A 15,079-nucleotide genomic window follows, 5' to 3' on the forward strand; every position below is an offset into this window, starting at 1 on the left:
GTCCATTACAGTAAGACTAATTCTCTGGAAAATTTTCACAAAAGAAAAATAAGGTATATGTGTACTTTATTTTGCCTTTTCAGCAGGTTATAGTCAGCAGACTGGACCCCAGCAGCCTCAGCAGTTCCAGGGATATGGCCAGCAACCAACTTCCCAGGCACCGGCTCCTGCCTTTGCCGGTCAGCCTCAACAACTGCCTGCTCAACCACCGCAGCAGTACCAGGCGAGCAGTTACCCTTCACAAACTTACACTACCCAAACTTCTCAGCCTACCAGTTACACTGTGGCCCCTGCCTCACAGCCTGGAATGGCTCCAAGCCAACCCGGGGCCTATCAGCCGAGACCAGGTTTTACTCCACCTCCTGGAAGTACTATGGCTCCACCTCCTAGTGGGCCTAACCCTTATGCACGTACCCGCCCTCCCTTTGGTCAGGGCTATACCCAACCTGGACCTGGTTATCGATAAAGAGGCTCAGCTACACTGATTAATGTAGCTGCTAGCTTATTTGCCTCCCAAAAGACTCCAGTACTACTATTTTAATTTGTATTGAAGTCCAGAAATTTAAAAAGCAGAGCATTTTTTATGATATCATTGTTGCTGTTAATTGAAAGTATAATTTGCTAGAACACAAAAAGACCAAAATGAAAGTTTTTTTCTTCCCTTGCTTAAAAGTGTAGCAGCTGCCTAGTTATTTTGGAACACTACTCTGACGTGTGTAAAGTGATTGACTTTCTAGCTTGCCTTGTCCGGAGGATATTAAAACGCTAGGTTGAAGTTTAGCCATCTTACTTGGCTTTTTATTATTAACATGATGTACTAAAGTAGATCCCTTTGAGAAGACAACTAGGTATTATGTATAAAATGTAACATTGATAGGTTAATAAAGACAGTTGAATCCATTAGTGGTCTTGTATATGTCAATGACTAAACTACATGAGTGAAATCCTTTTTGATGTTTGGTCTGTTAAGTGTAGACATTTTAGCTCACAGTTTTCTATATCAGGAAACACGGTGCCGTTTGTTTTTTGTCCTGACTTTGAAGGAAATGCATTTAATAATCATTGGCTTAAAACCATGACACTTAGATACGGGGGGGGGGGGGTTGGGTAGATCCTGAATAACTAACTTTGTGATTTTCCTTAGATGAATTATTCAGAAATGAAGAACTCAGTCTTAAAAAAACTACATCTCTTTATTGCAGTTTATACTTGCTTAAAAAATACAAAACATAGCACTGATAAAATTGAAGCATGATGAAGGGAGAGCAGAGGAAAGGTCCTTTCAGAATAAGGGCAACGAGGCAGCATTCTCCTATCCTCCAAATGAAGGACTTTTTAAAACAGATTTTCATTACAGGTTGAGTTAGACAAAATTATGAAAACATCGTCTGATACATTCGTGCATAGAGGTCTTATGTATAAAAGTAGAGTACATATCCTGTAAAATGGTAGGGAAGACTTCACATTCAGACTCTACATACAGCTTCATTAGAATTATATCAAAAATAATATAAAGGCAGTTGCTTAAAGGGACAGTTTGACAAAGTACATTCAGACATTGTAACACATTTATGGGTAGAAAGAAAATGGGTGTTTTGAAATTGAATGTCAGATATTCAGTTTGCAGCTGAAGTCAAATTTCCTGCTTCAAACAATATTTTCAGTAATTTGCAAAGATTTAAGGAAATGTTTATCAGCAGGAATGGTTACTGAAATGCTTCAGAAAAGCTGTTTTGCTAAAAGTTTGAAGTTTAAATAAACATGAATATTAGGACCCTCCCCCTCCCCTGATACGAATGCTGAAGATAATTTGATCTAATAAGTTAAATCAAGTTGAGATTTATGGAATTAACTCACCAGTAAGAAGAATACACTTTAATAAAAGTAAATATTTTTTAAAAAGTATATTAGTTTTTGATGTTAAATTTGTTATAAAAGTATCTCAAAACATCATTACAACAGTGTGATAAATAATATACAAATGATCTCTTAAAATACCATGAATAGGGAGCCAGCTTCCCTAAAAATGTTATTGTTAATGTTAATATCTTGTTTTCTTAAAATGATTTTGTAAAACCTGATAAATATTCTCAGCAATCTAATAAACATCTACTATTGCTATTAAACTTTAATACATAGTAAACATAACAGCTTTAAATGAATGTGACAAATACTATAGCGTTTCCAAGTATTTTTTGCCATGATAGAACAGAAGGCACTTTTGAACATGATTGCAGCATCTACCATTTTCCAGGAATTGTGGTCCCACATTCATACCACTGGACATAATTGATTTGGGTGTGACCACCTATTTCTCCAAATTGGACAGGTTCCTGGCGAACTGCTCTGAAATAACCTAAGAAGGAAAATGATTTTATTTTAATAGCTGCTCTGTTTTGGCCGTCACCACTCACAGACTGAAGGGTGTCACTGAATGGCTGAATGTTACTCTAGGTGAAGCAAAGTATTTTAGAAAATAGGTGGTAATAGAGACCCTGGTGTCTTTACTAAGATAGTAATGGCTGGCTAAACAGGAGGGGCACCTGAAACTCTTCTGATACCTGCCTACGTGTTGGGATGAGCTGGTTGGTAGTGCCTGAGAGACCAAGCTGAAAGCGGGTAGGAGTCAGAGGGGTTTTTTGTTCTGAGTGTCTTGGCCACGTTCAGTATACTCTCTGCATCTTTTGTGAAAGTACAGATTAGTGGTCTGTGAAGAAGTGACCAGTAAAGGTGGTGTTTACCACAGTGTTAGGAAACAAAGGGTCATTCTAAGAATGCTAAATTTCTAAAAATTAAATGTAGGTGAAATCTTCCTTTAAGGATGCTACATCAAATGATTACAGATTTTGCTGTGAATGTAAATGTTAGGGCAATACACACAATTTGCAGTATGTTTCATATCCAATTCGTAAGAGGCAGCAGTTTCAACTTCTAGTAAAAGATGACTTAAAAGCTAGTGAACAAAACGTGTTGCTGAAAAGACTAGTCAAATAATTTAAAAACCTCTTAGTGATTCCTGAGTAATGTGGACATTTAATTTGCTCTCTCCTGCCCTGCCTGGATAAGGATTAAATTTTCAGTCTTTTAAATTCTCGAGGAACTTAATGCTACTATGTCTTTAGCAAGTTACAGTGGTTATTCACTACTCACTAGAATTGTTCAATTTTAATTATGTTTATATAATGACTTCTAAGGCAAATAATAAGGGAATAAAAAACGCCAGTGTGCTCGGTATGACAAAACAATAAAGGTAATACAAGAGTGATTTAAGATTGGGAAATACTACTCTTTTATAGCTGTTTTTGCAAATTCAGGTGTTCTTGGAGTAGAATGCCTTTAATAGATGTCCGTGTGTAATTTCCTTTAGCTCTAAGGAGTAGAGTCTTAAGGACTGGGAGGAAATTTGAGAAATTTCTATTAAGGTCTTATGTGAAGATCTTTTTTTCTAGTCAGATAATTAGAGCAGCAATACTGTAGAATAATTTTTAAAATGATTGCTTTCCTCAGCTTGAATTCTCTTTGTAAAATCCTCTGGCTTAGGAGGAGGCTCAGAAGACATACCTTCTTTGGTGGGTAACTGGTCAGAAGTTAGTTGCTGTCCTGTGCGGCCATCCAAAAACGAATCCACAAACTGGCAGTGATCTTCTCCATGGCCTCTCTGATCGCCTATGTTATAAAATTTTCCTGAGGAACCGGAAATTAAAAGCATCATAAAGTGATACTATCTTTGATAAAGGATAATTCTGAAATAATCAAATTTTTTCAAATAAAGTCTTCCCTGCTTCTGTATTCCCCCCCGCCAGTTCAAGCCATCAATGTCTTTTCACTGAAGTATGGAGTAAGTCTTCAGCTGGCACCACTGCTTTTACTCTTGCCTCTCTTACTCCTCTCCCTCTCCTCCCAGAGATCAGTCATCTCTTTAAAATGCAGCTCAGATAATGTTGCCCCTCTTCATAAATCTCTCCTGCAGTCAGTCTCCTATTCAAAAGAGAACCCATGATTTTATGCCTGCCTGCCTGCCTGACCTTCCCCTTACTACACCTGAGCCACACTAGTGGAACTGGCTAGGCGTGTTCTGGCAGAGGCCTTTGCATTTCTCTTCCTTCTCCCTCTAGTGCTTCATCCCTACATTGTTGCTGGGGTGATTCCTTCTAGTTTTCTTCTTAGCACAAATCTTAGCTTTTCAGAGAGACCATTCCAGCTAAAGGAGCTTCTGTTGGGCCATTTTCTCTCACCCCTTTTAATTTTTCTGTACATAGTTGTCTGTCTCTACTAAATTGTAAGCTGCTAGAAAGCAGGAATCAGGTTTGTTTACTGGTTTGTCCCCAGCACCTAGAAAACATCTGAACACAGTAGCTGCTTATTGAGTGCCTGAACAAATGTCTGCCTTTCCATGGTGAGGCCAGCCTTATTTGTTTAAAATTTTTACTGTATGAGTATATGAGAGAACATGGTAACCATGCACTGATCAGGTCTGGATCAAGGATTTATAACCCTTTTGGTCAGGTGTTTTGATCTGGTCTCTGACAGACTTAAAATATTAAATCTGTCCTATTCCTTCCATGATTATTGTTTCACTCATTTTATTATCAGTAGGCTTGTCTGTCTTTGGTGGCTGTAACAAAATGGAACTTCGATATGGCCAAGTGCCTTTACATTCAAATTTGCCATGATGGTTTTGTTTCAAGTTGCATTTTCATTATTTACATTCTAATAGCATATCTCGAATCCCAGGCTAAGTATTCCAGGACTATCTTGCTCAAAAAGAAAAAAATTGCTCAAAAGAAAAGTAATGGCTGGAGCTGTCCATAGAAAAGGCTAAGTTACAGAATGCTGTAAAGCATTCCCTGAAGGACAAGGCTCAAAACAGAGCTGGGAGCCCCACTTACCTGTGAGGGAGTCACTCAGATAAATCTTGTATCTCAGAGAGTTGCACAGCTGCACCCCTACAAACTTTTTATACCATGTCCGTTTGACATACTGTTTGCCCTTACATTCTGAGTAAGAGTCTGAATTAAAGGGTCTTTCGGTCCAGATGGCATCTCTTCCTGCTATAGAAGGAGAACACATGGTTTGAGGTTAGCATCCAACTTTGCGTATTGAAGAGCTGTCCTAAATGTTTTTGTTTTGTTTTGTTTCTAAATGTTTATTTTTGAGAGAGTGCAAGCAAGGGCAGCAAGAGGGGACAGAGGATCCAAAGCAGGCTCTGCGCTGCCAGACTGACAGCAGTGAAGCACAAGATCATGACCTGACCTGAGCCAAAGTTGGACACTCAACTGACTGAGCCACCCAGGTGCCCCAGTCCTAAATGCTTTTTAGAAAGCAGTTTGCAAAGTTCATTGTCAACTTGCTGATAACCTGGTTTTCTGCAATGCTAAATGTTAGACTCAAACCATTCTATGAGTTTAAACATATAAACCCCTAATTAAGTTCCTGTCACTAGTGAGAGAAGCAGTTTGTTTAGGTGTTGAGTGTAAGCCAGCATCCCTTTAGGAGCAAATTTAAGGTTTTATTTTGTTGCTTTGTTTTGGTAGCAGTATATAATTTAAACAGCTGCTTTAATGTGACTTGCTATTAAAGGTGGAAATGAAGTTCTGTCGTGACTTATTTAACAAATTTTGAGCTGGCCTCGCACATGAATGACAGGGAGTTTCAAAATATCCAACTTGTTCCCCAAACATCCTAGGTTCTCAATGTTAGTGAATGTTTTAGGTAAGTATTTGCACCTGGCTGATACTCTAAGACTAAATGGATGAAAATGAAATCATGACCAAAACTCTGCCATGCCTGTTTAGTTGAATCAGTTTAGAAAAGCCTGTATTGTGTTCACACTGACACAGGTACTTACCAGAAACTGGCTCGCTGACTCTTGGGTCCGCTGAAGAGAAATAGCAAACACAGAGTCAGATGTTACTAGGTAAGCCCTGGTGTTTCGGTGGCAGAGTGAAGAAGGTGGACGCTTACAGTCAAGTCTGACTTGCAAAGTGGTACACTCTTGCTAAAGACAATTTGAAGGGGTGTTTTGGAATTGTTCTCCATTGGACAGTCTTCTGCCAGGTACTCAGCTGCATCTTTTGGAATTTTTTGTTGCTCTTCAAGCGCTCATTCCATTTTAAAGCTTCCTCTTTTAAATTCAGACAAAACTATTGATGGTAAAATTACCAAAATGCCATGATGTACAGTTGGTGTAAAAATTACACAAATAATGCTGTGAGTATAGATTTATCTTTTCAAAGGAATTGGAATGTAGGGCAGAAAATTTCACAGCTGTTTATCAAAAAAGTATCAAATAAATTCCCTTTCTGGAGGTACCGCAGCTCAGTGTGTCTGATATTTTGATTCTAGGCTTGGATTTTAAGCATACAGAGGAGAATTTGTTCAGTTTGTAAGTATAGATCCCCCCCCTCCTTTTTTTTTTGTTAGAGAAAGAGCACATGAGCACATTTGTGTGCAGAAGTGGGGGAGGACTAGAGGGAAGGGAGGGGGGAGGAATCTTAAGCAGGTTCCATGCCTAACATGGTGCTCCATCTCATGATGTTGAGAGATCATGACCTGAGTGGAAATCAAGTCAGAGGCTTAACAGACTGAGCTACCCAGGAGCCCACTTTTTATCTTTTAAACTGATATGCCTTTTTTTGACATCAAAATAAGTGAGAAAAAAATGTAAGTAGTATTTTCTTAAAGCTACTTTGATCAATGTGTTTTGAAATTCAAGAAACTCTACACCGTGTTTATTTAGCTGAATTTCAAACAATCTCCATATGCAAAACATTGAGACTCTTTACATCCTTGATTTGGGAATTGATGTCATTACCTGATTCAGTACTGAATGCCACCGTGTTGCTGGCTGGGCCTTCTCCAAGTGGGTTTTTGGGTTTCACCTGGAATTCATAGCTGTGTGGGAGAGAAATTTTAAAAAATGTGATATATCCTTTAGAGGTGGGAAACAATATTCCTTCCTAATTCTATTTTGAAATCATGAGGACGGTGAATACACATATATTCTCGAAGCAGCATGAGGAAAGAAAAAGTACTTGTCAAACAGTCTAGGCTAGGCCTTATGTCTTTACATTAAAAAAACAAAACAAAATAAAACTAAATCCCTTGGAGTTGTAGGTATGTTTGATTCTATGCTTAAGAATTATGCATTAACTTACTATGCAATATTTGGCAAATTTCATTCAAAGAATACAGAGAGCAAATCCTCTTAAGAAATTCAGGCAGTAAAGCTGTTTGCCATTTGCCTGAAACTAAGTTCCTTTTAACAGCACACTTAGCAGGAAAAGTAATTTTGAATGTAAAACCAACTTGAATCAGCTATTTTGAGTCTCAAATTTGTACAAGGCTTTTGGGATATAATTACCATTTTTGAGAAGTTTGTAATTGAATAAGAATGCAGAACACATAAAAGATGGAAATGCATTTTACAAATGAGTAAAAAAACAGGACAACAGTTCATTTGGTACAGAGGATAATAAGCAGTAACAGGAGAAGTTTATGGAGTTCAGGGAAATCAGATTCTTGACTTTTTTTTTTTAATGTTATTTCTGAGAGAGCACGTGTGAGGGGGGAAGGGGCAGGGAGAGATGAAGACACAGAATCTGAAGCAGGCTCCAGACTCCGAGCTGTCAGCACAGAGCCTGATGCGAGATCATGACCTAAGCCAAAGTTGGACTCTTACATGACTGAGCCACCCGCGTGCCCCCAGATTCTTGACTATTGAGGCAATGCATTAAAACACTGCCAGAATCTATAAGATAACAGAGTCTAGCGTTACAACAAAGGCAAATTACTTTTTGAGTGCTATATATATCAGACACATCGATCATTCTACATACGGTACAAGATGGTAATCTATTCTTTGGTTAAGAACAATGAGGCTCTCATCATCAGGGAAATACAAATCAAAACCACAATGAGATAACACCTCAAACCTTTCAGAATGGATAAAATTAACAGCTCCGAAAACAACCCATCTTGGCAAAGATGCAGAAAAGGGGGAGCACTTTTGCACTGTTGGGGGGAATGCAGACTGACACAGCCACTCTGGAGAACAATGTGGAGTTTCCTCAAAAAAATAAAACTACCCTATGACCCAGCTATTTCACTACTAGGCATTTATCCAAAGGATACAAAAATGCTGATTTCAAGGAGCACATGCACCCTAATATTTATAGCAGCACTATCAACAACAGCCAAATATGGGAGAAGCACAAATGTCCATTGACTGAGGAATGGATAAAGAAGATATTGTATATTACCTAGGATATTACTCGGCAATCAAAAAGAATGAAATCTTGCCATTTGTAACAACGTGCATGGAACTAGAGTGTATTATGTAAGTGAAATAAGTCAGAAAGATACATATTGATGTCACTTATATGTGAAATTTAAGAAACACACCAGATAAACATAAAAGGAAGGGAAGGAAAAATATGAAAAATGGAGGCAAACCACGAGACTCTTAAATACAGAGAACAAACTGAGGGTTGCTGGAGGGGAGGTGGGTGAGGGGATGGGCTAAATGGGTGATGAGCATTAAGGAGGGCATTTGTGTGGATGAGCACTGGGTGTTATATGTAAGTGATGAATCACTGGGTTCTACGCCTAAAACCAATACTATATGTTAACTGACTTGAATTTAAATAAACTAAAAAAAGAATAATGAGGCTCTTCATCATTGTACTATTACCATCTGCTTTACAAACTGCAATGAGGATTAAAACTTACAGGGATTTTAGTGAGAGACTGCACATCAAAGCATTTTGTAAACTTATTAACTGACAGAAGGTACCATTATCATTTGCAATAAAAGGATGCCAATAAAAAATCATCCATACCACTCATTTAAATAAATTGCACGGACAAAGGATGTTTGGGCATGTAACACTCTAGAGATTAAATTCTTGCTCAGAGGCCTGAGGACCTTTAAAAAAAAAAAAAAAAGGAAAAAGAAAAAAAAAAAGAAAACATACCACTATGGTGAATGGAAAATAGAAAAAAGAAATAACAGATATGTGGACTTTGATTTAAGTGGGTAATGCATTCCACATACCAAGCCATTGCCAAAAGCCCTGTGCTTTGGCCAAGTCTGATTGCTGGAATCATCTCCACGTCTTTCTATTTCACAGTTATTTATACTTCAGCTTCATTTGTAGCATGGCCACAGATGTTCATAAGCTACTTTTTCTTCTTGCCAACATCTTATGATACTTGACACGTTTTGGAGAAATCACTTAAAACTAAGTTTAATTAACAGTAGGGAAACTAAAAGGCACATATTTTGAGGTGAGTAAACCCTATATAAAGAAAATATTTGAAGAGGCAAAATCTTTCTCAAGAAGCATATTTTATGAGATTTGTAATAGTTGGTCTAAGAGTAGTGTCTCAGAGAAAATGCCAATTGCACATAGGGAATAGGCATAGAATGCTATTTAAAATTTTCATAGAAGAAAATTATTTTTGAAAGAATAACACTTTAAATAGGTTTGAACAGGGATGCCTGGATGGCTCAGTCGGTTAAGCGTCCGACTTCGGCTCAGGTCATGATCTCACAGTTCGTGGGTTCGAGCCCCGCGTCGGGCTCTGTGCTGACAGCTCAGAGCCTGGAGCCTGCTTCACATTCTGTGTCTCCCTCTCTCTCTGCCCCTTCCCTGCTCATGCTGTGTCTCTCTGTCTCAAAAATAAATAAACATTAAAAAAAAAATTAAAAAAAATAGGTTTGAACAATCAAATTAAAATGTTACAAATACTAGAACAAAGTCAAAGAAATGAAAATGAGCAAAAATAAGGAAATCTGATTATTCCAGGGAATACAACACCTAACTATAGATTCCAGAAGAGAGAAGAGGGTAAAAGGTGCAAAATTATCCTAGAAAAGTAATTTCTCAGAGCTGAATGACAGGTTTCCAAATTTAAAAGGTCTAATGTATGCTCAGCAAAAGAAAAAGACAAAGAAAAAAAAAAAAAGACTAACCAAAGCACACAAGTTGAAAATTTTCAGAGTATTGGGATAAAGACAAGATCTTAAAATGTTTCTGAGAAGAGAGGTGCTGGGTGGCTCAGTCAGTTAGGTGTTCGACTCTTGATTTTGGTACAGGTTCTCATGGTTCTTGAATTTGAGCACCGTGTCAGGCTCCACTCTGACAGTGCAGGAGCTGCCTGGAATTCTCTCTCGCTGCCCCTCCCCTGCTTGTGTGCATTCTCTCACAAAATAAATAAATAAAATTAAAAAATAAAAGTTTCTGAGAAGAAATTAGGTCCCAAAGGATCCAATCCAGACTCAGAATGACATTTGACTTCTTAGCACTTGAAGTTAGAAAATAGTGGAACAGTGCCTTCAAAAGTCCTCATTTTAGTTTAAAAATCTGTCTGCCTAAACAATAGTATCAGTAAAATGAGGATATTTTCAGACATGTAAAAACTCAAAAATATTATCTTCCATAATAAGCTATTCTAAAGATCGATTTCTCAAGGAACACCACAAAGTGAGGGAGTAAAAGAAGTAAAAGGATGTAGGAGTTAGGGGAGTCAACATAGGATAGAAGCAAAAGATAATTGGCGAGGGATTCCAGAAGATGCTGCCTTAAACAAACACATGGAACAAGGAGATGACATATTTTGCCTTTTTGAGACGTGGTCAGTCTAGAAATATGGATTTAATTAACAGGAAAGATAGCTAAATTAATTAGAAATCGAAGATAATTGACTAAGAAAGTGAAAGAGGAGGCTTTTGAGCTCCTCTCCTCCCACAGGCACATCAAATGTACAGCTGTATATGGAGTTCTCTCTGAAAAATCTAGAAACTAGCTGAGCAACCCATACACATTGGGCAAATGAAAGAACACTCACATTGATATGGGTAGGAAAGGCTGAGACACACTCTTGCCATAAACCCGCTTCTTGGCACGGTGTCCTACAATTGGAAGAAAACCCTCATTCCCACCTTCTCCCTGAGGAGTAAAGGGTTTGGACCTCACATTTAGTACCCCAACTTTTATTTTATTATTTAAAAAAAATTTTTTTTAAAACATTTTATTTATTTTTGAGACAGGGAGAGACAGAGCATGAACAGGGGAGGGTCAGAGAGAGGGAGACACAGAATCTGAAACAGGCTCCAGGCTCTGAGCTGTCAGCACAGAGCCCGACACAGGGCTCGAACTCACGGACCGCGAGATCATGACCTGAGCCAAAGTCGGCCGCTTAACCGACTGAGCCACCCAGGCGCCCCCAGTACCCCAACTTTTAAAACTCCCATCTGAGGGATGGGGCCCATAAACACCCAGCTCTGACGTCCAAAAGGGCTTGCATTCACAAGTCCCATAGGACAGTAACCAAGAAGCAGTTCTTAACCAGCTAAACCCCCAGGACTCAACAAAGAGGGAACAGGCAAAACCACTCATGTACCATCAGCCTTTTCCTGAAAGAGGTTTATTTGCATGTGTTAAAAGCTGTTATCTGAGGGCCAGGCTTCTAACTATAACACATATGCACTGGTTGGCTGTAATCCTCACCAAAGACTGGGAAACTGGTGGACATTTTCCCTGCCCCTTCCCTCTGGCTGGAACAGTAAAACCAAGCCTCCAATATCTCCTTGGAAGGAGTTTGCACAAATTTCTGGCACCCCAGCTTTTGTGGCTGCTGTTCAAGGAATGCCTCCCTGTACCCCCAACTCCGGTTGCCTGGCTCTGAGAACCAACAAGGCTTGCATTCTTCAGTCCCATAATATTGTAGCACACAAAGCAGTTAACAGGTACAAGAGCACTTCTACCCAATGACTATATCCCAGGCCAAGCACAGAGGGAGCAGGCAAAAATGCCCATCTTCCAGTGTCTCTCTGGAGGGGTATTAAGTAAAGAGTATCCCAGCTGCTATCTGAGGGTCCAGTTGATAATCAGTCTGCATCCAGGTCGTGACTGCAATTCTCACCTTTGGGACATTGATGGGTTTTAGAGCACCCTCAGCTACTGTGAGCCACTAACAACAAAGAAGTTGATTTGGACAACCTCAGAAGTTTGAGGGACAACTAGAAGCCTGGGCTGGGCTGATTGAAGAGAGTCATTTCCTATACAAGACCACTGTGCCAACACTGGGAGAAGTGGGTGTTTTTTCTAATATGTAGAAATGAACAAAGAATCAAGGAAATTGAAGAAACTGAGGAATATGTTCCAAACAAAACAAGAAAAGTCAACAGAAACAGATCTCAATAGAGATAGTGATATATGTGACAGTTCAAAATAACAGTCATAAAGATGCTTACCAAGATCAAGAGACAAATGCAAGAACAAAGTGAGAATTTCAACAAAGAGAGACTATTTAAAAAGTACCGCAGAGAAAACACTTAGCGGAAGAATGCAATAACTGAACTGAAAAATTCATTACAGTTCAGTATCAGACTAGATCAAGCAGAAAAAGGATCAACAAACTTGAAGACAGGGCAGTGGAATTCATCTAATCAGAAGAGCCAAGAATGAAAATGAAAACAGTTAAGAGACATATGGACACCATCAAGGAGACCAAGATATACATTATAGTGGTCTCAGAAGAAGGAGAGAGAAAGAAAGGGGCAGAAAGCTCATTCAAAGAAATAATGGCTAAAAGCTTTTGTTAAAACCTGGGGAAAGAAACGGACATCTAGATCCTGGAAGTCCAAGAAGTTCCATATAGAAGAATCTACAGATATCCATACTGAGATACATTATAACTAAGCTGTCAAAAGTTAAATACAAGGAGAAAATCTAAAAGAAGAGAAAAGCAACTTGTTTCATACAAAGGAACTTCCATAATACCATCAGCAGATTTTTCAGGAAGAATTTTCAGGCCAGAGGGAGTGGCCTGATATATTCAACATGCTATAACTAAAACAAACAAGCAAAAAACAAAACAAAACAAAACAAAACAAACAAAAAAACAAATTAACCAGCAAAATTGTCCTTCAGAGTTGAAGGAGAGGTAAAGAGTTTGCCAAACAAAAGCTGAGAATTTATCACCACTACACTGGCCTTGTAAGAAATGTGAGAGTTCTAGCTGAAACTAAAGGATGCTAATTAGTTATAAGAAAACATCTAAAAGTATAAAACTCACTGGTAAAGGTAAATACATAGTTAAATTCAGAATACTCTAATCGTGGTGCAGTAAATGACCTATAACTCTAATTTGAGGGTTAAAAGAGAAAAATATTAACTATACTACAACAAGTTGTTAACGATTACAACAATGTAAGGAAAGGTAAATTGACATCAAAAAACAATGTGGAGGGGAGAGAAAAATGTAGAGCTCTTTTTATGTTTGAAGTTGTTATTAGTTTAAAACAGACTGTCATAAATGTTTTATGTAAGCCTTATGGTAACAAAAGCAATAACCTATAGTAGATACGCAAAAGATGAAGAGAAAGCAATCAAAGTATGCCACTACAGAAAATCATCAAATCAAAAAGGAAGAGAACAAAAGAGGAAATAAAGAAACAAAAGAATTATAAAACAATCAGAAAACAATGAGCAAAAATAGGAATAGTAAGTCCCTGCCTGTCAATAATTAACTTTAAATGTCAATGGACTAAATTCTCCAATCCAAGCATGTAGAGTGACTTAATAGACAAAAAATAAGAACCAAGTAAATGCTGCTTACAAGAGCCTCACTTCAGCTTTAAGGACACACACAGACTAAAGTCGAAGGGGTGAAAAAAAGATATATCATTCAGATGAAAAGCAAAAGAAGCAGGGGTACCGTCTAGACAGATAATTAGTAATGAAATATTGGACTTAAACTACACATTAGACTGGACGGATTTGACAGACATTTACAGAACATTTCATCTGAATACATATTCTCAAGCACACATGTAATATTCCTCAGGATAGATCATATTTTAGGTCACAACAAGTCTTGAGAAATTAAAGAAAACAAATCAAATCAGGCATTTTTTTTCTAACCATAATGGTAAGAAACTAGAAATCGATTATATGAAGAAAATTGGAAAATTCACAAATACATGGAGATTAAGCAATATGCTCCTGAACAACCAATGGGTCCAAGAAGAAATCGAGGGTAATTAAAAAATATCTTGAGACAAATGAAAATGGAAATGCAATATACCAAAACTTATGAGATGCAGCAAATGCAATGTGAGGAGGGAAATATATAATGGTGAATGCCCACATTAACAAAAGAAAGGTTATCGATTAAACAACCCAACTTTACAGTTAAAAGAACAAGAAAAAGAACAAACTAAGCCCAAATTCAGTAGAAGAAAGGAAATGACAAATATCAGAACAGAAATAAATTAAATAGGGAACTGGAAAAACAATAGAAAAGATCAATGAAACTAAGAGCTGTTTTTCCAAAGATAAATAAAATTGACAAGCCTTTAGTTAGAGTAGCTAAGAAAAAAGACTGAAATAAAATCCTATATGAAAGAAGAGACATTACAACTGATTCCACAAAAATCCAAAGGATTGTGAGACTACTATGACCAATTATACTCCAACAAATTACATAATGTAGAAAAAATGATATATTCCTAGAAACATACAACCTACCAAGAATAAATGATGAAGAAATAGATAATCTGAACAGACCATGATCAAATGGGATTCAGTCCAGGGATACAAAGACAGTTCAATGCCCATAAATCAATCAATGTGATGCACCACATTAACAACATAAGTGATAATTTATATGATCTCAATAGATGCAGAAAAGCATTAAACAAAATTCAACATACTTTTATGACAAAAACTCTCAACAAAGTGGGTAAAGTGGGAATGCTTCTCAACATAATAAAGGGCATATATGACAAGCCCACAGCTAACATCATACTCAACAGTGAAATGCTGAAAACTTTCTACCTAGATCAAGAACAAGACAGAAATGCTCACTCTTGCCACTTTTATTTGACCTAATGCTGGAAATCCTAACCAGAGCAATTAGGCAAGAAAAACAAATATGAGCCATCCAAGTCAGAAAGGAAGAAGTACAACCATCTCTATTTGCAGATGACATGATATTATATATAGAAAGCCCTAAACACTTCACCAAAACTCTGTTAGAATAAATAAATTCAGTTAAGTTGTAGGATCAA

General features: G+C 37.7%; 2 protein-coding genes across 5 annotated transcripts in view; one reads left to right on the forward strand and one right to left on the reverse strand.

Moving 5' to 3' along the window:
* Window positions 1–900, forward strand: part of TFG (trafficking from ER to golgi regulator) — a 33,937-nt gene extending 33,037 nt beyond the window's left edge. For 3 of the 4 annotated variants that reach the window (XM_049628086.1, XM_049628085.1, XM_049628084.1), the window contains one exon: window positions 84–900. In XM_049628086.1, the coding sequence (XP_049484043.1) occupies window positions 84–466 (383 nt within the window). In that variant the 3' untranslated portion in view covers window positions 467–900. The remainder of the gene's footprint in view (window positions 1–83) is intronic. The other variant, XM_049628083.1, reaches the window with a different exon arrangement.
* A 1,012-nt stretch (window positions 901–1,912) lies between these two features.
* ABI3BP (ABI family member 3 binding protein) overlaps window positions 1,913–15,079 on the reverse strand; it is a 273,089-nt gene continuing 259,922 nt past the window's right edge. Inside the window, exons 62-66 of the mRNA XM_049628087.1 lie at window positions 6,815–6,894; window positions 5,849–5,878; window positions 4,890–5,051; window positions 3,562–3,684; window positions 1,913–2,356 (exon numbers count right to left, since the gene is read on the reverse strand). Of these exons, the coding sequence (XP_049484044.1) occupies window positions 2,241–2,356; window positions 3,562–3,684; window positions 4,890–5,051; window positions 5,849–5,878; window positions 6,815–6,894 (511 nt within the window). The 3' untranslated portion in view covers window positions 1,913–2,240. The remainder of the gene's footprint in view (window positions 2,357–3,561; window positions 3,685–4,889; window positions 5,052–5,848; window positions 5,879–6,814; window positions 6,895–15,079) is intronic.

The sequence above is a fragment of the Panthera uncia genome, chromosome C2 (assembly GCF_023721935.1).
Source record: "Panthera uncia isolate 11264 chromosome C2, Puncia_PCG_1.0, whole genome shotgun sequence".
Classification (NCBI taxonomy): Eukaryota; Metazoa; Chordata; class Mammalia; order Carnivora; family Felidae; genus Panthera; species Panthera uncia.